At 40.4% G+C, this 24,759-nt stretch overlaps 2 protein-coding genes across 4 annotated transcripts in view; one reads left to right on the top strand and one right to left on the bottom strand.

Moving 5' to 3' along the window:
- Window positions 1-3,129, bottom strand: part of IDE (insulin degrading enzyme) — a 65,195-nt gene extending 62,066 nt beyond the window's left edge. For 2 of the 3 annotated variants that reach the window (XM_084290415.1, XM_084290416.1), the window contains exon 1: window positions 2,563-2,755. In XM_084290415.1, coding sequence (XP_084146541.1) covers window positions 2,563-2,669 — 107 coding nt within the window. In that variant the 5' untranslated portion in view covers window positions 2,670-2,755. Of the gene's footprint in view, window positions 1-2,562; window positions 2,756-2,878 lie in introns of those variants that run through there. The other variant, XM_084290417.1, reaches the window with a different exon arrangement.
- Window positions 3,130-9,601: 6,472 nt separating this feature from the next.
- On the top strand, window positions 9,602-24,263 carry KIF11 (kinesin family member 11; the record flags this gene model as incomplete). The annotated part of the gene is made up of 22 exons (XM_084290665.1): window positions 9,602-9,678; window positions 11,917-12,049; window positions 12,184-12,281; window positions 12,359-12,437; window positions 12,777-12,962; window positions 13,049-13,173; window positions 13,729-13,819; window positions 14,086-14,328; window positions 14,436-14,531; window positions 15,242-15,330; window positions 15,817-15,904; window positions 16,675-16,863; window positions 17,879-18,086; window positions 18,350-18,522; window positions 18,816-18,938; window positions 19,905-20,063; window positions 20,420-20,559; window positions 21,136-21,415; window positions 22,439-22,661; window positions 22,912-23,066; window positions 23,366-23,482; window positions 24,138-24,263. The coding sequence occupies 22 exons, from the start codon at window positions 9,602-9,604 to the stop codon at window positions 24,261-24,263; spliced, it is 3,198 nt and encodes a 1,065-aa protein (XP_084146791.1).
- Window positions 24,264-24,759: the final 496 nt, after the last annotated feature.

The raw sequence follows: 24,759 nt of genomic DNA, 5'->3' as shown, positions 1-24,759 counted from the left end.
GTAAAAAACAAGATGAGACTGAAACTTCAGGTGCAGTGCACAACAACAGAAATGCATAGAAAGATACAAGAGCATACAAAGAAGATAGGAGAAAATCTAAGTTAGCAACAAAAACACAAAGAACTTTAGGACTTCTGGTCATGAAAAGTACTGTAATCCCCCAACAAATACAAGTTCTTATTTCATAGTGAATCTGAGAGAACCAACAGACCCATAACAGTGAGCAGTTTACAGAACTCAGTGATGTGTTTCAGCCACAGAAGTCCTGACTATTTACCTATTTTTGCTCTACTTCTTATGATTTTGGACAACTCAGTTCAAGTTCTACTGTTAACACCACGAGTAAACTTTTAACTTACAGCAATTTTTTCCATTTCAGTCATTTGGGCAAGCTATAATTCTGACTCATTCTAAAAACAAGTTGCAGAATGTCAAATCTTCTAAACACAGAGCTACACTGAATCAACTTTTGGACAAGCTCCATCAAAAATCACCTTATTGTGTATATACAGCCCTAGCTCATAAATCAATGAGTTGATAAAATGTAAGAACTGAGAACATGAAGATACCCACTGACAGACCACATGTGTGCAAGTACATAACCAGAGGCACAATACCAGTTAAATCCATTCCTATCCAGACATTTTTATTACTGTGTCCTTTTGATAACTATCTTGTAAGACCGATATCTCAAAACTATGAAAGCATCTAATACAATAAAATACATCAGAAATATCAAACCAACGTGACTTCCCAAAAGCTCCAACAGTATTTTTAGTAAATGACTTCAGTAAACAACCTGCAATGACCCCTAGCTACAAGCCTAACACCTTCCAGCTCAGTGAAATATTAGAGGTAAGACTTTTTTCCCCTTCCCCCTTTCTTTTTCTGGACCTAGCAGGGCAGGGAGCTACTTTTGTATTCATCTGCAAAATGAGTTATATCCTTTGATAAAGGCCTGAAGGTACCTCCAAGGGACTCAGCCACAGCCTTACACGCAACTAAATACAGAAAGGTAAAAGGAAGAAGAAGAAAAAAAAAAGCACCCAAACATGTAAATAGGAACTCTTTTGGGGAATCCCCAACATCAGCATCATTTGATTTTCTGTTGAAAATATAATAATTTGAAATAGAATAATGTTGTATGTGAGTTGAGAAGGAGATAAGAAGGTTTAACAGAGAAATAATCTTTGTTACTTGATGTGCAGTTGAAGGTTAAAAAATAAGAGAGGAGCAAAATATAAAGCTGAGAAAGGTCAAAATACGGACAAAATCCAGAAATGGAAACAGGTAACTTGTAAGAATTAAGAATCTCTCTCAATTACATGTTCTCCATCTTAAAGAAAAATGTGTAAGTGCCATGCCTACTCTGCCTCCTCTCGTTTCAGTATTTATGTAGATCCTAATTCACAATTAAACGGATGATTAATTCATGGTTGTAGGCAGTATGAAAACACAACAGGCCTACCCACATACACACAGTTAAGTCCCAATAGTGCATATATTCATATGCTTAAAGAGCAGCAGCCTAGTAGAAGAAACTACAGCTTCAGGAAAGCGTTGGCTCAGCCCATGGATTGCGGATTGCCTCTACAACAGCGAAACACACACTGTGCGTTCACAGCATTGTGTGCACCGCAATTAAGAACAATAACGGTGCGTCTGAATGTGGACACACGAGCATTTGACAGCATGAGTCATCATAACTCACTTCTTTTCCTTACTAAAAAAAAAAAAAAAAAACAAACGCGCTACTTTTGACATCTCTTACTTCTGCAGCGTTAAATATAGGTTTGGCGATTAAGGTAGTAGAGCCAGCAGCTACAGAAGGAGGAAAACAACTTCACCCCCTTCCCTCCCCCCGTTCCCTTCCCGGAACAGCCGTGCTGAGGTGCCCCGCACTTCAACCAGCCCCCAAGCTCACCGGCCCCCAGGTTCGAGCCCCCAGTTACTTCAGCAGCCCCCAGTTATTTAAGCAGCCCCCAAACTTCGCCTGGCAGCCCCGGAGGGCACAAAGCGGCGCCCGCTCCCTGCCCGCGGCAGGCGGCTCGTCACGAACTGCGGAGGCCGCTCCCATCAACTTTGGTAACTCCGCGAGTCGCTTGTTTTTAACCGATCTGGGTATTTACGCCGTAGGAAGGCAGAGGAGCTCAGCAACGTGAGAACTCTCCGGTTGTGTGTCAGGAAGACAAAAGGGGGCATGAAGGCAGGCCGGGCAGCGCAGCGCCGCGGCAGGACGGCACCGAGCGGCCGCGCGCTGCGCACGGAGGGCGCCCCGGGAAACTCGAGCCCAGCCGCGGCCGGGCAGGGCGGGCAGGACGCGGGCCTCCCGTGCCCCGCCGCCCCTCGCCTTCCCCTCACTGTTTCCGCGGCCCGGGCTCCCCTCTCTCCCCACAGAGCCGAGGCTGAAGCCGCCCCCCGCCGGCTGCCCTGGCCGCACGAGGTGCCCCCGGCCCGCACACGACGGGGGGACCCGGGAGAGACCCCGCGGCCCCTCACGCAGCGCCGGGACCCGGCCCGTGCCCCGCTCCCCCTCCCGCCGCACGCACACACACACCGTACCCGAGGAAGCTGCGCCGCTGGCTCTGAGAGGCCAAGCGGGAGGCCGGGGCGGCGCAGGGGCGCACCAAGCCGAGCAGAGCCCGCCTCAGCCCGGGAAGCCGCCGCATAGCCCAGCCCAGCCCGGCCCGGCCGCCCGGCCGCGCTCAGCACACGCCGCTCCTTAGCGCGGCGGCCGGCGGCGGCGCCATCTTCTCCGCCCGCCTCCCCTCCCCTCCCCGCCCGCCCGGCCCGGCCAACCCCTCCCCGGCGCCCTCGGGGTCCCGTCCGCCCTCCTCGCCCGGCGGGGCCGCGGTGCCGGGCCTAGCGGGGCCCGTACCTGGGGGTGCGCGAGGCCGCCTCTGCTGCCGGCAGGGCGAAGGCTGCGGCTGGGGAGGGGGCGGGGGGCCTCTGGGAGGTAGGCGGAGGCGGCGGAGGGGGTGGGTGGCTGGGCGGGGAGCCGGGGCGACTCTCGGCGCCGCGGGTGGGCGGCCGGCACGGGCCGCGCCCGGTGGAGGCGGCCGGGACAGCGGGGCGAAGGGCGGCGGGGCCGGGTCGTGAGGGGACGGCGGGCGCTGCCTGCCCGCCCTGCCGCGGGGCAGCCCGCCCGGCTCCCGGCGGCGAAAGCGGAGACAAAAGGTAATTAGGCGCCTCGTAATTTGAGTGGAGTCCGCGCCGCGCCGTCCTGAGCGGCTGAGATTGCAGATCTCGTGGTGGAGCGGCCGGCTGAGGCTTCGCTGCCCTCAGGGAGAGAAATTCCGCCCTGGGAGCTCCTCGGCAGGAGCCCGCTCGCCTCCAGCCGGCTGCCGTGAGAGGTCTGCAGCAGCAGGTCCCTGCCGCCTCAGGCGCGGCGGGCTGCCTGCGAGACGGCTTCAGGGCTGTGAATGCTCCTTTAGGTTGAACCTGCGGTAAAACCCCATGGGTTTGGTATTTGGGGAAACAGTTTTTTCATCTGTTGGTAGAGATGCCTGTGGGGAAGTCGTGGTAGTGGCCGGCTACTTTAATTCCTTTTGGGGAAAACAAAAACAAACAAAAAGCCCACCACCCACACGTTTGTAGTTCTAATAACGTGCTTTCCTCCAATGTGTCTATCTTCCTCTGTCTTATTTCTCAAGATTTAAAAATACTGAAGAAAACAGTACTTGGCTATATTTAGTGCCCAGTTTTAGTCCAGGGAGATACTGTCAACTTTTCCACTGCCTGCCTTCATTACAGCTGGCGTCTCACAGCTGGCAGTTGACTTCAGAGAACCCCACTCCTGTCGTCAAAAAGAAAGATGTGACCTGAGGAGATAGCTCAGGCCACTCCCGTATCCAAAGACGGGACTGAAGGTGTATGTAAGGTAGCTTCAAACTTGTCAGCTTTGGTTAAATTAGCTATTCAAAATGGCAGCACACTACTCCATATGGTCAACGAAATCTGTCGGGGTATTTGGGGTAGACGTTCAGCTGCTGGTTTTCACTGAGGCCTCTGCTGCTATAGAGACGCTCTTATTCGTACCTGCACTACCCGATTTAAAACAGTCGCGTCTACATCAAGCACACCCACGCTCAGGCCTCAGTTTAGACACAGAACTGTCTCACAAGTTAACTAATCCTGGTTAGAGCAAGGCTGCTGGTAGTTTTCACCTAAATTAACTGGTTGGATATAGAACTGCGTGGGAGCCTGGTTCTAACACAACATGTTAACTCCTGTGAAAATAAAGGCTATCTTTGTCCTCGTGGGATTCTAGTTTGAGGTAATCTGATTTTTCCATTTCCTAGTGTATGTAAAAGATGAGACGAGGCTGGAGGGAAACAGGATATGATAAATGGTGAGGTCTTAATTCCATCTGGTCACCATTGCCACTGCATCAGAGAGGGTAATACTGTTGAGTCTAGCAGAAGGCACACTGCCAGGTGATTGCCTCTTAGTGGTCTGTCTATGCCCTCTCTAAAGTAAACCAGGGGATTAAGAGGCTGGGTAGTTGCTCTCTTACATTGGATGTATGGTAGAAATGCACTACCTTTATTGGTTACAGGAGTGGTAGATGTGTTGAATCAGTTATCACGTAGGGGTGAAAGCTACGAGAGTGTGCAGGCAATTTCTTCCTTTTTCAGGTCCTGAAAGAGAATTTGCTGCCCTAATGTACCCTGCCTTTTCCACGTGAGTTATCTGCTCTGAAAAGTACTGTCTTTCCTTATAGATCTTACCTAAGATATACACGGGGCAATTCTGGGAAAGCAAATTAGACGTCTTCTGGGAATACTTGCATCTAGAGCAAGGGCTTCTGCCTCTCTTACTATGGTGATGAAAGGTTACACTTCATATTGTGTCAAACACCATAAAGTTTACACCTACTGCACTTTGCACCTATGCCAACTTTATTCCCTCTAAGTTTGCTTAGAGGCTATGCAGCAGCACTGATGTTTATTTAGAGATCATATTCTTTTAATTAGCCCCTCTCCGTTTCAGTTTATAGTAGCCAACAATTACCTTCATCCACTACTTTGGACATCTTTTGCGTGTTTCTAAAGTATTTTTAATATAACACCATTACCAAAACTTAACAAAACTTTCAATAAAATTCCTTTCTTAATGTAACCCAGCAACCAAAAATATTTTCCATATGAAACTTCAATTGATCATAGACAATTGTGGTATTCAGTCTTGCCTTCTCATCTGCCATAGAGAAAAACAAGTGTAAAAAACAAGTAACTGTGGAAATTATTGAAAAAATCCCATGAAGAAACCTTATGGAGTAGTAGTGGCAGACTCCTCTTCAGGATGTGTGACATAGCTGTACAGTGCAGGAAAAACAATCCTTAAAATAGGCAGGTTTGAAACTGTTTAGAACAAACCCACTATTTTCAATTCTTCCTGAAAACTAAGAAGCAGAAAGTGTAAAACACTAAGTACAGTCGTGACATGCTTCTAATGGAAGCATATTTTTCTGCCTACCTAAAATTCTGGATTAAATTCAAATTGTAATTGTATATAAAAGGGCTTTGAAGAAATCTGGCCTCAGGCTGAAAAAAAGCATAGATTATAGTTATTTCCACTCCAAAATAAATAGTGGCAATTTCATGACAAGGCATATATGAAAAAAAAAATTAGTGGTAACTGCCAGAATATGTTTGCTCCTGACTGTGCATCTGACTTCCCTAACTGAACCTTTATATGTTAAAGAAGTCATGTATAAAACATGAGATGTTAAACTGCAGTTGTGTTACAAAATAGAGTCAGTAACCAGCTACTAGGAAAAGTCTCCTATCTCTTCCTACAAAAATAACTTAGTTTCTGTCTTCCTCAATGGCTTGTTAACAGAAGCATTTAACCCCTGTAATTATACCAGTATTGTTTAACTGGCATAACTTCTTCTATTGTAAGACATTTTTTCATGTGTTTAGGTACTGAGAAAAAAAAGAACAAAAAAACATTCTTTAGTAGTGTCAGATATTTTTCTGCCAGTACGATTCCATTTTCCCTGTTACAACTTTCCTAAACCCCCATACTCATGGCTAGATAGAGTAATTATACCAGGAAAAAACAAACAAGCCAGCAACTGCACAGAGGCCTAATATCCTAAGTGACCACTCTTAACCAGTTTCAGCAATAAACATACATATAAACATCTTTCTTAATATACCAGAGGTTGATTTGTATTTTCAGGACAGTTTTCCTATTTAAAATAGTATTCATCTGACACCTTGACACATTTTTGTTTCTCAACTTGTTTGGCTTCTGGGCTTTTTCTGATAGTTCTGTTGTAAGTATAATTTATTTTTCCCCTCTACATTTTGTATTTGTATATATGATTGGTCTGTCAGTGCTTATGTTTCAGAAGAAAAAACAACTGAAATAAATGCTTGAATAATTTTGCCTTTGTTTCATATCTGTCAGATGTTTTGAGATTTACTAGTTACATTAGTATCAACTTAATACTGAACTGAATGCAGAGTTAAATGTGCATAACTGAAAGAAGAATATGAACTTTGCTTTTTATTTTTCTTCTTTCCTCTTTTTTTTTTTTTTTGACAGAGATGGGAGATAGTTTAGGTGTGAGATAGATTATTGGTGGGCCATAGGGCTAGGGTGCCCATAGAGAAGATGAATTATGAAGATGAATTAAAACCTGTTATGTAGTAGTAATGGACAAACGGTATTCTTAATAATGTAATTTATATTGCTATACTCCCTGCTTTTCCTCAGCATGAAGCATGAGTTGCATGTAGTCAAGGCTTCTTCCTCTACCTTCAAAAACATCTTAGTGCTTGCATGTTCATTTTAAGAGTTGAATCTGTTCCAGGGGTTCTTACTCCGGAGGCTGTAAACAAATTTAAATGGGCTATATTACTCTGATTTGGTTTTGGTTAGATAAGAGGAAGATGCTGAAACTAAGAAAAATAAGTGTGACTTGCTGATGTGGAGACCCTACTCTAGCTCACTTCAGCTTCTATACTGTGTACCATGTTGATAATCAAAATAGGGTAGGTGTTATTAAGCCTTGAAGAAGCCTTGAACTCTCAACCAAGCTTATAATTTTTATTAATTATTATCTCTCCATTACTATAGCCTTTATTAATTCTTAGCTAATCATGTTTGGTGTCAACAATTCTGTTTGTCAAGCCTCCATACCTATAATTATCTAGGTCATATTATTTTAATCCTATGAAAATACAGATTTTGTTGTTGAAACATGCATTGTCCATGAATATAACTATAAAACATTGACTTCTTGTTTTCAAACTTTAGTGAAAAAATGTCCTTTTTGGTCAATAAATAGGGATTAGTAATCTCTAATGAAATTAGTATATTGGTATCTGTGTATTATTATGTAAATTATTTTCCTGTAATGCTTTTTGTGATTCTCTAAAAAAGGAAAAAAATGTCACGGAACAATGTACATGCATTCTTAAAGGTTGTTCTCTTAACCACTGTTTAGACTAAGTATTCTGGTTTCTTTTTTTCTCATACTTGTTTTTATTGCTTGTGAAATGCCAGCTCCCTGTTACTGTTTGTGTTTATAACATATTAGTATCTTTAGGCTCAACATAGTCTAAGAAAATGTATGACCTAAGCTATAAATTGACTTCATAAAACAGAACCACGGTTATTAAACTGTATGATTTTTTTAAGCTAACTTGATTACCGGCAAGAGTTGTTTGGACCTACCACAGCTGTGGCAAAGGTATCTGTGGGCCAGATTCAACTCCTAATAATTGGATTCCTGTTGTTTAAATACAGGTTTGTATGATCTCCTAATCTCTTTTATGTTTACGAGAGACATGTTTATATTTTGAGCACACATCTGACTAAAGTAGGTCATCCTTTCATACCAGAAATGAACAAACAGGCAGAAATGAGATGAAAAGACCTCATCTGTCAGTGTTGCCTTCTTTTGTATGATCTGTGTGATGGAGTAGGGAGAAAAAGGTAGTTCTGTATGTTTGTACACCTGCATTCAACTTCTTCAGCCTAGCAGTAACTCCTATACACTTGTCTGTATGAATTATTTTTACTCCTAGCACCCATGCAATACAAAAAGCAAGTAAGAACAATTCTGGCCTCAATATATTTGCAATGGATATTGCTTTGTATTCCATTAGTTTTCCCACCTTGTTAAATCTTTTCTTAACTGAAACAAAATGTATTATTCTATTTTAGTGTTTCACCAGAGGGTCAGAGGGGTTCAGAGAGATTCATCAGTGTTTCACCCACCAAACTCATTTTGGTTGGAAAGTTAAGCTTCAAAATGTAGGAAACATAGATTCTGTAGTTTTCCATGCTTATAAATTAAAGGCGTTCTTCTACAAGCTGTCTCTACAGAATCATTGCCTTATTTCTAGGTTAGAGCCCAAATGATTAAAAATGGGTGTTGAAGGGCAGTAATTCGTCCAGCAGTTATGAACTTAAAAATGCCTATCCTTGCAAAGTAATTTTCATGTAATATATTTGCTGTATATTATAGAAAATATACATTAGTGTTTTCAGTGACATTCAAGCTATAAGGAATGAGGTGGAACAAAGAGCAAATACTGGCTCAGAAAGGTTGTTAATGAAAGTTGTTATTAATCACTAAAGATTTTCTAGCTCGTGTTCTGTCTCACCATCAGCCTATATTTAGAACATCAGACAAATTTGTTGGATGTTCATGTTCTCTGAATCAACGCCTGCTCACGGCAGACCAGGAACCAACACTTCGTGTCCTTTCCTATAAAAATAACACGTCCGTGTTCTTGCTTGTTATGAAGTTGATTAGCTCTGACATTGCTTTAACTTTTGAGGTAAAGGGCAGAGGAGCGTAGCGTGACGCTGCTTCGTGTCCCTGTCAGAAAAATTCCTGCGAACCTTGCAGGCTAGGGTTCGCTTCAGTACCCTGAAGAACTCCCGGAGGAGGTGTAAGTTCCCAAGCACCCGTTTTACAAAAGAATGAAAAAAAGGGGTGGGGAGGGAACTTGCGGGGTTGGGGGCGGGGCGATGCTGCTGCCGGCACCGGGGGCGGCCCTGCAGCACCGAAGCGGGGCCGTGCTGGGGTTCCTGGAGAGCAAACCCCCCCAGAGCAGCGCAGCCTCGGCGCGGCTGTCCCTTCAGCAAGGGAACCGAGCAGGGCAGGGAGCAGAGATCTCCCCGCCGCGGGGGCGCCTGAAGGGCCCGGGGGCTGCCGAGGGCCCCCGGCCGTCACCTCAGCGGTGACAGCGCTGAGGTGACGGCCGGGGGCCCTCGGTCACGTGACGCCTCCTCCGGCCCGCCCGCGCACTACAGCCCCCAGCACGCCCCGCGCTCCTGGGCGGTGAAAAGCGCCGCTTCCGCCAGCCTCTTGCATCATCACCGCGGGCTCTCCCGCAGTTTGAAACCGCGTCCCATGGTGCTCCGCGCACTCCCCGCCGATTGGCCGGGCCGGGGGGGGTGACGCATCTTTCAAACTGGGCGGCGGGGCGCGCGCTGGCCAGCGGCTGCGGGGCGGGCGGTTGGCGGAGGCACAGGCACAGGCACGAGCACGAGCACGAGGCAGCTGCGCCGCGCTCCGCTCCTCGGCCGCGCCGCGCTCGCGCCCGGTCCCGGTCCCGGTCCCGGTCCCGCCATGGCCTCCCTCAGCTTACAGGGCGGCGGCAAGAAGGAGGAGAAGGGCAAGAACATCCAGGTGGTGGTGCGCTGCAGGTAGGCTGCGTCGGTTCGGCGCGGGGAGGTGAGGGGCTGGGGCAGCGCTATAACGGGGCTGGGGGTGTTCGAGCCCCCAACCCCTGAGGTGTTTTCTTCCGGCTGGGGGCGCGCCTGGAGAGCCTTCGGCTCCTGCCCGCCTAGGGAGGCGCCCCGAGTTCAGACCCCAGGCTGAGGGAGGCAGCCTCCGGCGTGGGGATCGCCAGCTGCCTTGGCTGGGGAGATAAAAACAAGTTCTCGGTATGGTGTGGCAGATCTGGTGCGCTAAAAATTGTTTTTTTATAACGTTAAGGTGACTTAAAGATCTGTTCATTCATACTAGGTCTCAAATGTTATTAAAACATTGCTTGTGAAACATATCCTACTGCTAATGGTTAAGACCTGCGTTCAGAAATACTTTCAGAAGTTTATTTTGAACCAGAACCGCAAATGCAAGTTTGCCTATTGTTACTAAAGCCTCTTACAGTCGGTACCTCTGCCTGCTTGGAAGTTCTACTTTTACCGCTGCGCCGTGAACCTAAGAACTGGCAGGGTTGTTCTCTGCTACTCTTGCGACGAGCTGCTGAAATGAGTGCTATGGGATTGGTGAAAGTGTTGATGTAAATCAAGGATATTGCAAAAGACAAGTAATGTTTGTGAACAAGTTGTGTTTCAAACACTGCTAGCAATCATTTTTTTTCTTCTCTAATTAGTCCTGAACTGTTCTGGAAGAGCCTCACAAAGTGTCAGTGCATACTTCAGTTAGATACAGTGCTCTATGTGAATGGCATTGTGATGTTTTGCTTTTGCTGTGACTGACCTTCAGTCTAAAGTCTATATCAAGTTTTAGTCTCTATCCCCTAAAAACTCTGTAGCTCACCCTTTCTCTTGCATTTTGTAGTGCATTTCTTTTTCAGTATTGGTTTGCTGTTTGAGGTAGTAAACTCTCCCATGGTTCCCTTTTCTATTGCGCCTGTCAAGTTCTACTTACTGTACAGGTAGATAGTGTCATCTTAGTGACGCATGGTTTGTTTCCAAAGCCTGGTGTGTCTCACTGAGCTTATCAAAAACCTTTTCAAGAAACACGTTCACTGTGTTTTGATAAAATGTGAATTTGGATGTTTAAAATGCATGTATTAGGATATATTTTGAATGGATTATCCAATGAGATGAACCTGTGATCAGATGTCATCATGGCATACCAAGCTGCTGCTTGTCTGGTGCCACTTGGTACCGAACCACACATATGCTCAGGTTTTACTGAATTGCCTCTAATCTCATGGTTGTGGTCCATATAACAAGGCTCCTGCGTTTGACTGGTTCTCTGTTATATCTTTGTAGAGCAGACTATATTCATTGTTCGGCCTCCTACTATTTTGGAAGTTGCAAAACCAAAGCACTAGAGCTTGTCCCTGTGAAAAAGGTCTCTGTGCTCATCGGCTGTCACCACAATGACCTGACTGCCTTCGCTGCTGCTCTCAGTCTTGCACTGAAGCCTGTAGTGGTCTGTTCAGAGTTAACTCTTCTTCCTCTGTGCTATGGTGAGGAAGAAACGTTAGCCACGAGAGTCAGGAAACTGAGCTGTCATATCCTTGTGGCAAGTTTTTTTTTTTTTGTTTTTTTTTTTTTAGTTGTAGTATAATGTGTAACAGCATCTGAAGTGCCTCTCCTGTCAAAATAATTTAAAGTTTGCAAAAGTTGTAGAAGTTCTGTTTTCAGGTTGAGTACTCCTTCATGGGTAATGTGTATTCAGTTCAGTAACGCTGCTAAATGAATTACAAAATAGCACTTCATGCTGTCAGCTTTCAGCCTGTGGTTGTTCCTGTGTTTTGGGGGAGGAATTATTGCTAATGCCCCTTCAAGGAAAATTGTATGCCATGTTTGAATTAAATTAGAGTTAAAATGATCACCGTCATGTTTCTAAACTTTTATTGTATTTCTCTTAAGCTTATTTAAAATTCTTACTTCAAAGGCTAAATAAAGAGGTGCATAGACTTTTTATCCCAAAAATCAGGTGTTTCTTTTCTGTCTTGTACTATTCTCACAATTCAGATTCTACTCGAATGTGTCAGCATTGTAAAGGTTCTGGTATTGCTGTCTACTCTTCTGCTAGTTGTAGGTTCTGTTAGTATGGCTGCTGCTTCAGACAGTTATGTCATCCATGAGAGACTTGTGGTCTGCATTGTGTAAGTGAAAGAAAGGATGTTCTTAAAGTGCATTAATTAGTTCGGTTTACTGTTTTTTTTTTTTTTTCTTTAGGCCTTTTAATGCCTCAGAACGTAAAGCAAGCTCCTATGCCGTTGTAGACTGTGATCAAGCACGAAAAGAAGTTAGTGTTCGCACTGGCGGAGTCACAGATAAGACATCAAGAAAGACTTACACATTTGATATGGTAACTACTTGTCAAGTTTGTGACTTCTAGATAAAAGCCAGTAAATTTCTCTAATACAGTCTGATGTCTGTGCTGTGTGGTGCACTATGTATTACTGTACTGGTAAATGGGACTTTTTGTCTTTGCTCCAACAGGTTTTTGGAGCTCAGGCAAAGCAGATTGATGTGTACCGGAGTGTTGTGTGTCCCATTTTGGATGAAGTTATTATGGGCTATAACTGCACAGTGTTTGCGTAAGTGTGTTAATCAGTATTAGGAAATTTCATTTTAATTTTAGTTTTATTCACATTTTAATTTTTCATTCTCACAGCTATGGCCAAACTGGTACTGGTAAGACCTTCACAATGGAAGGAGAGCGGTCACCCAACGAGGAGTATACTTGGGAAGAGGTATGTTTTTCACTCCTGAGGTTTCTCTTAAAGCTGTACAGTGGTCCAAAGTTAAATATTGCTGAAGAAAACCTAAAGTTGATTTCTTCCAAATACTGAAGCTGACTTTCTTTAAACACTTGCAAATTAATACATGTTCTCATTACTGTATATGAGAATCCAAATTTTACATTATTACTGCAGGCATATTTAGCAATAATTGTATGGAAATTTATCTTTATTCAATGTATTTTTATCGAACCCAATTGACCTTAGCTGAAATTGGTGTGCACGCTCCCCACCCATCTATCTCTTGTAGTACATCTACACATTGAATTCCTTTGCATTTTCAATCTGTAGGATCCGCTAGCAGGTATAATACCCCGTACATTGCATCAAATATTTGAAAAACTCACAGAGAATGGCACGGAATTTTCAGTGAAAGTCTCTCTTTTGGAAATCTACAATGAGGAGCTTTTTGATCTTCTGAATCCTACTCCCGATGTTGGAGAAAGACTGCAGATGTTTGATGACCCTCGAAACAAGGTGAGTACTGTCTTCCAAAATCTGTGACATTACGGCTTCAGGGGCTACTGGAAGATGTATAATAATCACACGTTCTTTTCTGACAGAGAGGTGTAATTATTAAAGGCTTGGAAGAAGTAACTGTACACAACAAAAACGAAGTCTATCAAATCCTGGAAAGGGGTGCAGCAAAGAGAACAACTGCAGCTACTTACATGAATGCATATTCTAGGTATTAATCTTGTCTGTTTCAGATTTTTTTTTTGTTGATGTTCTATTAAACAGGATCTTACTGAAGAAACAAAAGCTGTTCAAGTTGTAGTAGACCTTACCGAATCTTGAGGTTGTGTATTACAGTTTACGTTGCTCTATGTGGATTAGAAAGCCAAAGCCATAGCTGAAACTTGGAACTATGGGATGATGTATTCTAGTGCATGTATGAAAGGTTATAAAATATGGAAGCCTCCCACCTTAAAATTGGCAAGCTGTTGCTCTCTGAAAGACACATGATTATAGAAGCTTGCCCTCTTATTTAGAGGTTGCATGCTTTGTTATGAGTATATCTCTTGTGATGATATTGTCTAGTTGGAATGGAAGTCCTGGAATTCCCCCTGTGCACAAAAATGTACATAGTAGAATTATTTGGCATATTGAAAAAGTGTAAGTTGTAATTAATTGGCCAAATTTATTTCCTAAAAAGAGCACTGATAGCTAACCTGAAGTAGTATCTTGTAGCAAACAGATCATTGGCCTTTAATGAGATGTCTGAAATGCAATTCTTCTATAGCCGCTCCCACTCTGTGTTTTCGATTACCATCCATATGAAAGAAACCACAGTAGATGGAGAAGAACTTGTCAAAATTGGGAAGCTAAACTTGGTGAGTATTTGAACTAAATTGCCTTGATGATACTCTTGAAGTAATGAATTAAATTCAACTTCATCATCTTGAGAATCATATTTTCTTCATAAGGACAAAAATCATCATCTTCAAGTGATATGAGCTGTCTGTCTGCTTTTTCACTCCCTGTGTGTCCTGAACATATATGCAGAAATTAATTCATATGTCTTGTTCTGCGACACTGTGGAGCAAACATTCTTCATAGCGATTTGAGATAGAAGCATGTCCTTTCTCTTATCTTTCAGGTTGATCTTGCAGGAAGTGAAAACATTGGTCGATCTGGGGCAGTTGACAAAAGAGCTCGTGAAGCTGGAAATATCAACCAGTCTCTCCTGACACTAGGAAGAGTTATTACTGCTCTAGTAGAAAGAGCCCCACATATTCCATACAGGGAATCTAAACTTACAAGAATCCTTCAAGACTCTCTTGGAGGACGAACAAAAACATCAATAATTGCCACTGTTTCTCCTGCATCCATAAATCTTGAGGTAAACTTAAGTCTAAATATCTGTTCCTTTAATAGATATTTTTCCAAGGATACAAAAAATAAATGATTATCTTCAGCTTGACCTAATGTTGTATCTGTTTATCACAGGAAACACTGAGTACGCTGGAATATGCTCACAGAGCAAAGAACATAATGAACAAGCCGGAAGTTAACCAGAAGCTGACCAAAAAAGCCCTTATTAAGGTAAGCTAGATGTATAACGTCACAAATTTAGTATTTGATTGTGTTGACACAATTTCTGCTATGTAGGAATTATGAAGTCATGGAAAAGCTGACTAGTTAGTAACAGTGCTTTTCTGAGGTGATTTTAATCACTGACCTGATGCTTTCAAATTAAGCTGCTTTAGTAGTACGATATTTATTAGTCATTTTGCAGTTACTGAAACTGTTGCTAAGACTAAAACTGGAGAAAGAAGGCAATTGATACTAGCTATGACTCAGTGTGTGGACTAGCTATTTACAAGAGTACAAGAGAGTGGAGATCCCAAAATACACTGGATGACTTCTTTTTCTGGACTTGCTCTATTAGCTGCTTCCTTCTAGCAAATGCATGAATTGAAGCAAACTTGTTAGTAAGCTTGAATGAAAGGCAACATGAAGAAGCTAACTGGTATTAAAGAAGCTGCAATTTCAATTATAATCTGTGAAATACAACTAAGTATGATTGAAATTGGAAGCTTTGATGCTCTACATGTATGCAATGGCATGATTTTAAATAGTGCTACACTGAACGTATTTGGACACACAAATGAAGAAGCACTAGGTTTTAGAACGTTATCCTGTGTTTATGCAAAACTTCCATTAAATTCCATCTTTCTGAGGTACCTGTTAAGCTAAATTTTGAAAATAAGGTATGAACGTTCAGGTTTAAATATGCTTATTTCTTCATGCAGGAATATACTGAGGAGATCGAGCGTCTGAAACGAGACCTGGCTGCTACACGAGAAAAAAATGGAGTGTATATTTCCCTTGAAAACTTTGAGTATGTCTTCAGGATATCTATAAAATGTCTAACAACAAATCTCAAATATTGGTACTGATCCTTATACAGAAAATATTTTCAGGTCTATTTTCAGTCGTAGAAAGCTGAAGATAGAAGAACTTAACTGACCAGTCAATGTCTCCTTTAGAAATTAATTATTACGTAGACAGAAGCCTCAAAAAGTAGGTTTGTACTGAGCACTTTTATTTGTGGAACTTACCATATGCAGAGCCAGCATGCATTTTTTTCAAGATAGAAGCTGATACAGGAGAGCAACCTTGATAAAGCTTGCTTCACTTTGTAAGAGGGCTTGTTTATACAGAATGTTTCAAATAATAGAAAATTATCTTAAATCCCTTCTGTATTAAAACCAGAATTTTCACTTAATATAGAAGTGAACAGTACTTCCTGAAATGGCTAAATGTGTAGCATGAGAATAATAGGTAATCTTGGAATCAACTCTGTTATTATTAATCTTTACTTTAGAGCCCTTAATGGGAAGCTGACTGTTCAGGAAGAACAAATTGCAGAGTATATTGACAAAATCAGTGTCATGGAGGAAGAACTGAAAAGAGTAAGTGCCATTTCTCAACTGTGGCTTATATCTGCCAGAAAAAAAAAAAGGGGGGGGGGGGGGAGGGGATCCTTGGGGAAAGAGGTAAGAAGATTGAGCAAACAACAATTTGAAGAGTTTTTGTTCTTAAAGATCCTTTTATAATTAGCTGAGTGGAAGCTTTCTAATCCTAGAAGTTAGAAGTTTGAAATACTATATATGATGTTGCAAAACACAACACGTTTATTTTAAAAGCTGTTTCAAGGTTTAAAACCTAATTTGATTTGCTGGATTTTCAGCTACAATTTGCTTGTAATATGGTATCTCAGTTGACAGTTACCAGTGTAGGAGCAAAGAATGATGGGGTAGAGAAGGTGATGAGCTCCAATTAATGAATAAAGAATATGCAGAAAACGGGAGCTTCCTTTTCTAAAGAAATACAAATATTAATTTGCTGGACACATAACTAATCTGTGTAACTAGACTTTATCTTTTGATCAACTTTACTGACCCTACCCATTCTATCTGATTACGTTTTAGTGGGATTTCTTCACTGTGATGTGCCTGGTCTTGTAGCTTGAGAGGGGAAGCAAAGGCTTATCATAGTGAAAATGGTGTTGGTTTCTGATATTTTCAGTGAATTCAGAGGCTCTACAGGTCTCTAGTCAGGTTTAAGACCTTTGAGCCTTTTGTAGATGGCAACATGCATTCTAGTACCATGTATCTGAGACGCATGAAGGACTGCTGTTAAAACACGTTGTTGCTCTACTTATGTTTGTCTTCCACTGTAGAGCATGGAACTGTTCACAGTTAATAAAAATGAACTTGAACAGTGTAAAACAGACCTGCAAATCAAGGAGAAAGAACTTGAAGAAACACAAAGAGATCTGCAAGAAACCAAGGTTCAGCTGGCTGAAGAAGAATATGTGGTTTCAGTTTTGGAAGACACTGAACAAAAACTTCATGGCACAGCTAGCAAGGTTGTTGCTTTCCTGGCACCTAATTGCAAGAGTAGCTTCTGATGTGTAAGAGTTTTGGGATCTGTTCATGGAAATCATTGTTGCTAAAGCATGATGTGAGAGTGACAAAAATGACAAAAACTACCTTTCCTTTAGTCTAGTTTGTCATGAGAGTTTCAGTACTTTGCGGTATCTATTGTTGTGAGGAGAAAAAGTACATGTAGTTTACCTTACTAGAAGCTTGTGCCTGACCTTAAAGTAGAATAAATTATTTATGGCTGGGGTGGAAAAATAGCAAGATGCTTTACAGGGATGTGTGTAATAATTTACACTTGCTGAGTGAATAACTAAAGCTGTTTCCCTGTCACCTCGATATTTTAGGGTGTATTTTTGAAGTGTTTAGGAACTGGTCTGAATTCTCAAAACAGACTTGATACAGAGTTCTGCTCTTTCAAGTGTGAAGTAACTAATCCTCTAACTTCAGTGAACATGAAAAGTTCTTTCTACTCAGATTCTTTTAAGGTTGGGATGCTTACATTTGCATGTGGGTTGTGGAGCATCAGTGTGAGACAAATGGGTGCAGTAATTTACACTAACTACAAAACTAAGAATTCACCATGCTTTCAAATTCTAAATTATTTATCACAGAACTAATACTGGAAATCACTTACTTCCAGTATCATTAGAAATATATATTTACTGTCAAGTTTTTCAGAATAAGTTGAAGTGGTCAGGAATTTTTTGGTCACTCCACTATGATGAATGATATTTTAAATATTTAAAGACTGAGAGGATGTCCTATTTTAATGCTTTAATTTCAAAGTCAGAGTAAATCTACTTCTAGAAGGTAATTTTTTTCTGTGTTTCAAGACTACAAATCATATAACATCAGACTAAGAACGTTTGTAACTTGGTGTTAAGGGAAATACATATCTTTCTAGGGATACTGATTCTCCTTTAACTTAAACTACATATTTTTCTTATAATTTATGCCTGACTTCTGGTTTAAAGGTTGACTAACTTTAAAATTTCTTAGTTGCTTAGTACTGTTGAAGAAACTACAAAAGATGTATCTGGTCTCCATGCAAAATTGGACCGTAAGAAGGCTATTGATCAGCACAATGCTATTGTTCAAAATACATTTGCAGGACAAATGACTGATTTGTTCAACAAAATACAAAATTCAATTACTGAGAACAGTTTGAAGCAGCAACAGATGTTGACATCTTATACAAATTTTATTGGTAAGTAGTACCAAAGTTTTTCTTAAAACTGATAGTTTTAGTAAATGGATGAAGCTTTATTTTAACCAATGTAATGATTGCAGATGCACCTATAACAATATATCTGGGGTGATCAACTAAAAATAGTAGTTACGTTCAACCATACACCTCAACTTTGTTTTATGAACTAAGAAAAAATACTGCCTTCCTGTGTTGTAATGAGCAATAGTTTGTTCTTAAAATGAAGCTTTAAGTTTTGTAACATTTCTGGATTTCTTTTGTAGGTGACATCTTGTCTACCAGTTCTTCAGCAGCTAATATTCTAGCATCAGTTGTATCAGCATCTCTTGCCTCTGTTAAAGAATTAGTATCTACTGAAGTTTCTTCCATGTCTGAAAAAATATTACAACATGAGAATCTGTCACTTAACTGTAAAGCTGAGCTCCTGAGATTAATTGTGAGTAAATTTTCATCCTCTTCTCATATTTGAAGTATATGAAACTGTCCTCAACCAGAAGAGGTGCTGTAAACATTCTTTTTCCCTGATGCTCTACCAGTCTGATTCAGCAGTTGTCTGTGATTATATCCCTTTTCACTTCCATTCCCATGCTATCACAAGCCATCCCCATACTATCCAGCAAACATTAACCATGGACCATGGCTATTTGCATGAATATGGATTGCTTCTTAGTAATGTAGGTCAGTCTCATTCTGTTCTATTTCTGTTTGTTTTTTTATTGCTTTTCCTAGGAGGAGCATACATCTGGATTAGGAACAGTATTAAATAGCTTAACACCAATGGTAGAATTTGTCCTGGGCCTAAGTTGTCAGTTTCAGACTAATGTGAAGAAATATTCTGCTGTGGCTGACAAGGTAAGACACTTTTTGTCTCTTATCCTATGCTATTTCTTTTAACTTACAGATAATACTTTTCTGCAGTGTATAGGTGTTTCCACTCTCTCTGGCTTTTTCTCCTTTATTCCTGCTTTGTCCTATGATTTTAAGTCCTTTTTTCTACCTTCTAGCTCTTTAATTCAGACTTCTCCACTTTTGCATATGGTTTATTCACTTGCTACCTAGCACAGCTGCTTACCTAAATGCCACAAAAGAATGATACAATATAGATTCTTAATGCTACCTGTAACAAATACTTGATAATATTCTTACAGTAGTCTCTTCTGTATCATAGAGGTCTGAAAGAGCTGATTGAGACAAATTCTGTCACTTAAAATTCCTTCTGCTGTCATACCCAACTTTTTCTCTAGTAATTTTGATTCCTAGAGAATGTAGTATTGTCTGGTGAACAGTGTAGATGGCACTGCCCTTAGTATATGCCCTAAACTTGAATTTCTATTTCTAGTCTACCTTATACTGTATTTTTTATAGAACTGCATCCTCTCTTTCACTTTTTCTCCTATTTAAAACAAACAAACAAAAAACCACAACTTTGTGCCTCATGAAGGAGTTAGCTTTCCTCTTCTGTCAGTTGCAACTCACTTGAAATCAACTCCCCTCATCTAGAGGCTCTTTACTGGTTTTGAAACTTTAACAGCAGCTAGGGCCGTGGTTTAATCAACTATGTTGTCTGTCTTCCTTTTTTGTCTTTTGATGCTGAATTTGGAAAAGAACATATTAAGTGCCATTCTGTAACTTCAGATAGCTCCAAGTGTTACTTGCTGTCTTTTATATCCACTGTAGTGGATGTAGTTTATTAATGCCTTTTGTTTCTGTGTAAGGTAGGTGGTGTGTCCCCATTCCCCCATGTTATGTCAGGGAAAAGTATCTAATTTCTAATCCAATGATAAGTATTTAACTTTGAATAAAACTCTGTTTTCAAAGATGGAATGTCATAAAAAAGAAGTGGATACCTTCTTTGAAGATCTTTCTCTCACTTTGAAAAAGTTACGGGAAGAAATGGCCAGTGTTCTTGCTCAGCTTCAGAATGATTGTGAGAATTTAAAAGAAGAAGTGGAAACGACAAGATTGGCACATATGAAGGTATTGTTAGAGTAAGAAATCTGAAGGCCAATTGTTGCTTTGATTTAAAGTCTTTGTAGTAATAAAACATTGTATTTGCTTCAGAAGCAATGCTAGCACAGTAGCTTGATGATCATAATTATTTTCAGCTTTTTTGTGCTATTTTAAGAAGCTTACATATGAAGCTAGCAAAAAAAGTTTACAGTTGCTATGAGCACATCTGGTTTATATACCTTTACATACATCTCCACAGGCCGTGTCTGTCTACTCTATCATTTTATAATAAAGCTCTAGTATTTGTTTTTTCTTGAAGTATGTAAATGCCTTTAATAAGAAATTGTACATCTCATTGGTATTCTGCGCTGTTTTTTTAATAGAGCACAGCAGAACTAGTGTCCTCACTGCAAAGCCAGCTTGACCTGTTTGCTCAGGAGACTCAGAAGAACTTAAGTGATGTACTGGCAAAAAATCAAAGTATGAAGACCACCATCACTGCTGTGCAAGAAGACATTCACCTGTAAGGAGCACATTACTTACGGTGTATAGCGATGCAAGATGAAACTATGTATGAAGAAGGTTACAAAATTAGATGTTCTTCATATTTATATGTTCATAAATTCTGGGCAAAATGTTTGTTAGAGCTGCGTTCAGCCACAGAATATAAATCATAGTTCACCTTTCTCTAGAGTAATGGTAGCCCTACAGAGCTTTTTCTCAGATTTGTCTCCGGAGCATACTGCATATAAGAGACTGTGGTTTGGGGGATCAATGTGTTGTGACGAATGGCCCTCAGTACTGCTACACTTTATACTAAGAAGGCTTAACTTGAAGTATAATAACATAATTATTTTTGCGTGCTTTACTCAATTTTAGAATGAATAACTAACATCTCCCCAAAGATTTAAGGGGATTGAACAAACCTAGTAGTCTGAGTGCTGCCATCTCCAAATTTACAGAATGGAGCAATAATATCATAATTGTTTTGATAGAACTGCACTGCTTCACTCTTTCTGGTCTCAATTGTTTCTATGCGTAGAATAGGCTAAAATCTGCCTTTCAGTATTTCTGAATTATTAAAAATTTGTTGCTGTAGGAAAACCACAGACCTAGTCAGCAGCGCAACTTCAAATCGAAGCAAATTTATTGCATCTATGGATAACTTCTCTGAAGAGCTCAGGATCATAAATGCTGAAAACAAGATGATGCTGGTAGAATCCACAGACCATTGTCGTCAACTTCTCAGCAGTCTCAAAGATGTGTCTCAGGATACTGATAAATGGAGTGAACTTGCAACTGCTCAGATAATCAGCTTTACTGATCAGCAGCTGTTGTCCTTCAGTGATGAGAAGAAACAGCTTCTGTGCTCACAACAGGTATGCATAGCTGTTTGTAGTCTAATGTATCATTCAGAAACAAACTTTAACGGTGGAATTTGTAGGAGGACATTCTCAATTATGATCAGTATGAAATGGTGGCATTTTGATCACAGCAGACTCATGTTAATTAACTTGAACAGATGCATTTTGGTGAAATCTAAAAGCTTAATTTGAGTAAGATTTTGAACTTGAAGTGCTAATAACTAAAAAAAAATCTTGATCAATCTTGTGTGGTTAACTTCTATTTGTACCTTGGGCTTTTTACATCTTTTTGATAGTACACAGCGTTAAATCTAAAGCTTTTCTACAAGTAGTGTCCCTAGGAAACTTCCACAGAGATCATAGACTAATGTCTGCAGAATAAAAATTACTTTCTGTCAGCTGTGCTAATATGGGAGAAAGCATTCCTTTTTAGGCATATACTAGCTCTTACCCCAAAAGTTTTTCACCTACCATCTTTAATTTTCATCACAAGTTTCACTTCTCACCCTTGTTCTATTGTTGGATTTTCCTGTTTCACTACTTATTAGAACATTTTACTAACTTTTAGGAAAAAAAAGCTTTGAGTTAAATGTGTTTGCAGTCTCAAGACACTCTTATATTTGTTATGCCATGTGAACACTTCAGGAGTTCCCTTCCAATGGGAAGGACTAATAATTCATGTTTTCTTCCTTGTCCTCTGGAAATGCATTAAGCTTCTAGAATTTTCACTTTCACTTGAAAATCCTAACTCTGTGCAGGGTTATGTGTAGGCGCCTGAGAATTCTCTTCTGAACCAAATGGCATCATCTTTATTCTTATGAGTATCTTTCTAAAATGATCATACTTTCTAAGAAACTGAGTATCTTCTGAAGATAGTTCCCAAAATGAGAATATAAAACTGGCACTGAAACTTCTCAATTTGAGGTCTCAGTTGTTTCGTTTCAGATCATGTTATTAATCATGCACCACATCTTAGAAAAGAGGCCATAACCTTAACTTTCTTGTTAACTTGGTGTTTCTGTTTCTTTTTTTCTTCAGAAAAACAAAGAAAACTGTGATAGAGCAGTAGCCGAAATCGTTGACCATATTGATAGACAAAAGAGTGCTGATGAGAAGGTACTAAATAGCCTTCTTGATCAGATAAAAGTTGATCAGGAGATACTTCTGGAGCAGAAGCTGGCACTTAATGAGGAAGTACAGCATGGACTGACTCAGGTTAATGGTTTCCTGCAAGAGGAACTTAAAGTGGATATTCCAACAGGTATTTGAAATAGAGCACGAGACAGAATGCACTTGCAGAAAGCAAGTGTTGAGTTGCAGAGTTCATAAGCAAAGATTGATGGGAATATAATACAGCTGGCAGTCATATCTTTTTCAGTCAATCGTGCAAAGATTGACTGAAGAAAGTGTGACTTCTGCATTGAGTTATTGTAAAATTGAGCATCTGTTATTAAAGCTATTATTCTAAATGTTTAACAGTGTCTTTCATTAGTATACCATCTTCATTAAAGGGACAACTCCACAGAGAAGAGACTACTTGTATCCAGTCACGCTGGTGCGAACAGAACCCAGGGAACTTCTACTGGAGCAATTAAGGGAAAAGCAAGCAAAGCTTGATGCTATGTTAAACAGTGTGACAAAGGAAATAAGGGAGAATGCAGATCAAGTAAGTATATGAATGATAAATTAGACATTTCAATGAAGATTTCAAGTATTCAGTAATTTTTTTCATCTCATTTTGGAACCCCAGAGCTGTTGCAACCTTTGTGTGGGGTACTTGACTTGTAGTCACATGCCGAGCTTTTGAGAAGACTTGGAAAATAAGGGGAGACGATATTTGTTCAGATTTTCATTTCTGTTTTACAGGAATAGAAGTAGCAAGTCTTATAGATCTGATCATGTTTTATATATTCATCTAGGCTCTTCAGCCATTCAAAGCACTTTTCTGAAAACTTCTTGTTTTAGGACTTATTGGAAGAGGAGGAAGGGATGCAAGAATCCAGTGAAAGCATTGCTGGCTACAAATCCTTAGTGGATATAAACATAAGCTGTATCACAAATGGTGGAATTCCATTTTTTCAGGTAACTTTTTCACAGGTACTCTAAACAACTATGTATTTAAAAGCAAAGAAAAATTATCATTCCACAATAGGCATGTAGTATAAAATCTGCTGATAGCATTTGGTGTAGTCTCATAATTCCTTTTAATTCTGCAGAATATGCTTTGTTAAACTTGTGCTAAAATAACAGCAAGATTCTAACAACCTGGACAGATGGTAAAAACTCCTCAGCAAGTAATCTTTTGGGGAAAACGTCATGATTAGCTAGACACAAATGCATGCTTTTGTGTTTGCTTTAATGAAAAAGCTGAAAAGATGTGTAGTGTCTTCTTAGAGGCCTGGCAAATATGTCATCATTCTTGATTTTTCTTTTACTTTCTGCCTTGCTCTTGATGCTTTTTTCTACCCGTTTGTCAATGTAGACCCCTGACATATAAGGACTGTTTATTTTTAGTATTTATTTGTCATGGGTCCTTTAAGTTGCTGGTGAATTGACAGATGTCTACAAGAAATCTCAAATCTCTTCAGTAAATGCAGTATTAGGAAACTTTTTCAGGGGTTTTACCAACTTTTTTTCCTTAGAACATTATACTGCACTGTACATGGGCAAGAAGTCTTTAATTTCTTTGTATACTCTTAACGTGGAAAATTGATCAGGCCTTTTTTTTAAATCCCAGCACAAAAGGAGTCATAAAAAGGATAAAGAGAACAAATCTGCAGCAACGTTGGAGAAGACCAAAACAGAGGATATAACAGAACAGCTTCTTCCCAGATCTAAGATTCCTTTAAGATCAATGAACTAAGAGATTTTACTCTTGTGTATATATACAAAATCTTTACTGCAGATCCTGTTTCGGAATGCTTAACATCTAATGGTCCACTGAGCCATAACTTCTTAGTTTTTCTTGATCTCTGTATATAGTGAATATACTGATGCAAACTTGGATCAAAAGACTGACCTGACAGATGTCCTGCTTTTGTCCCATTTGTGTATGCAGTAGCTTGTGGAGTATTAATAGACTTTTTTTAAACAAAATTTGTAGATTATGGTGCTGTATGTTGAATGAGGATTTTTATGTTGTCAAATAAGAAATCCTTTTCTGCTTCTCAGGTTTAAAGCCATAGCAAGGGTTGTGGAATAATGCTTTATTAGCATTAGCATCTGCCAATGTGTTTTAATTAGCTGTAAATAAGTGTTTTGTTTCTGTGCCTACCTTACTCTGATTCCTGTTACCATGAAGTAGACAGATGTCTTTGGGATACTTCAAATAAATCAATTGATATATGGAGCACAGATGT

This window comes from Netta rufina, assembly GCF_964035555.1.
Source record: "Netta rufina genome assembly, chromosome: 7".
In the NCBI taxonomy this organism is placed as follows: Eukaryota; Metazoa; Chordata; class Aves; order Anseriformes; family Anatidae; genus Netta; species Netta rufina.
This window is presented reverse-complemented; position numbering and strand designations above follow the sequence as displayed.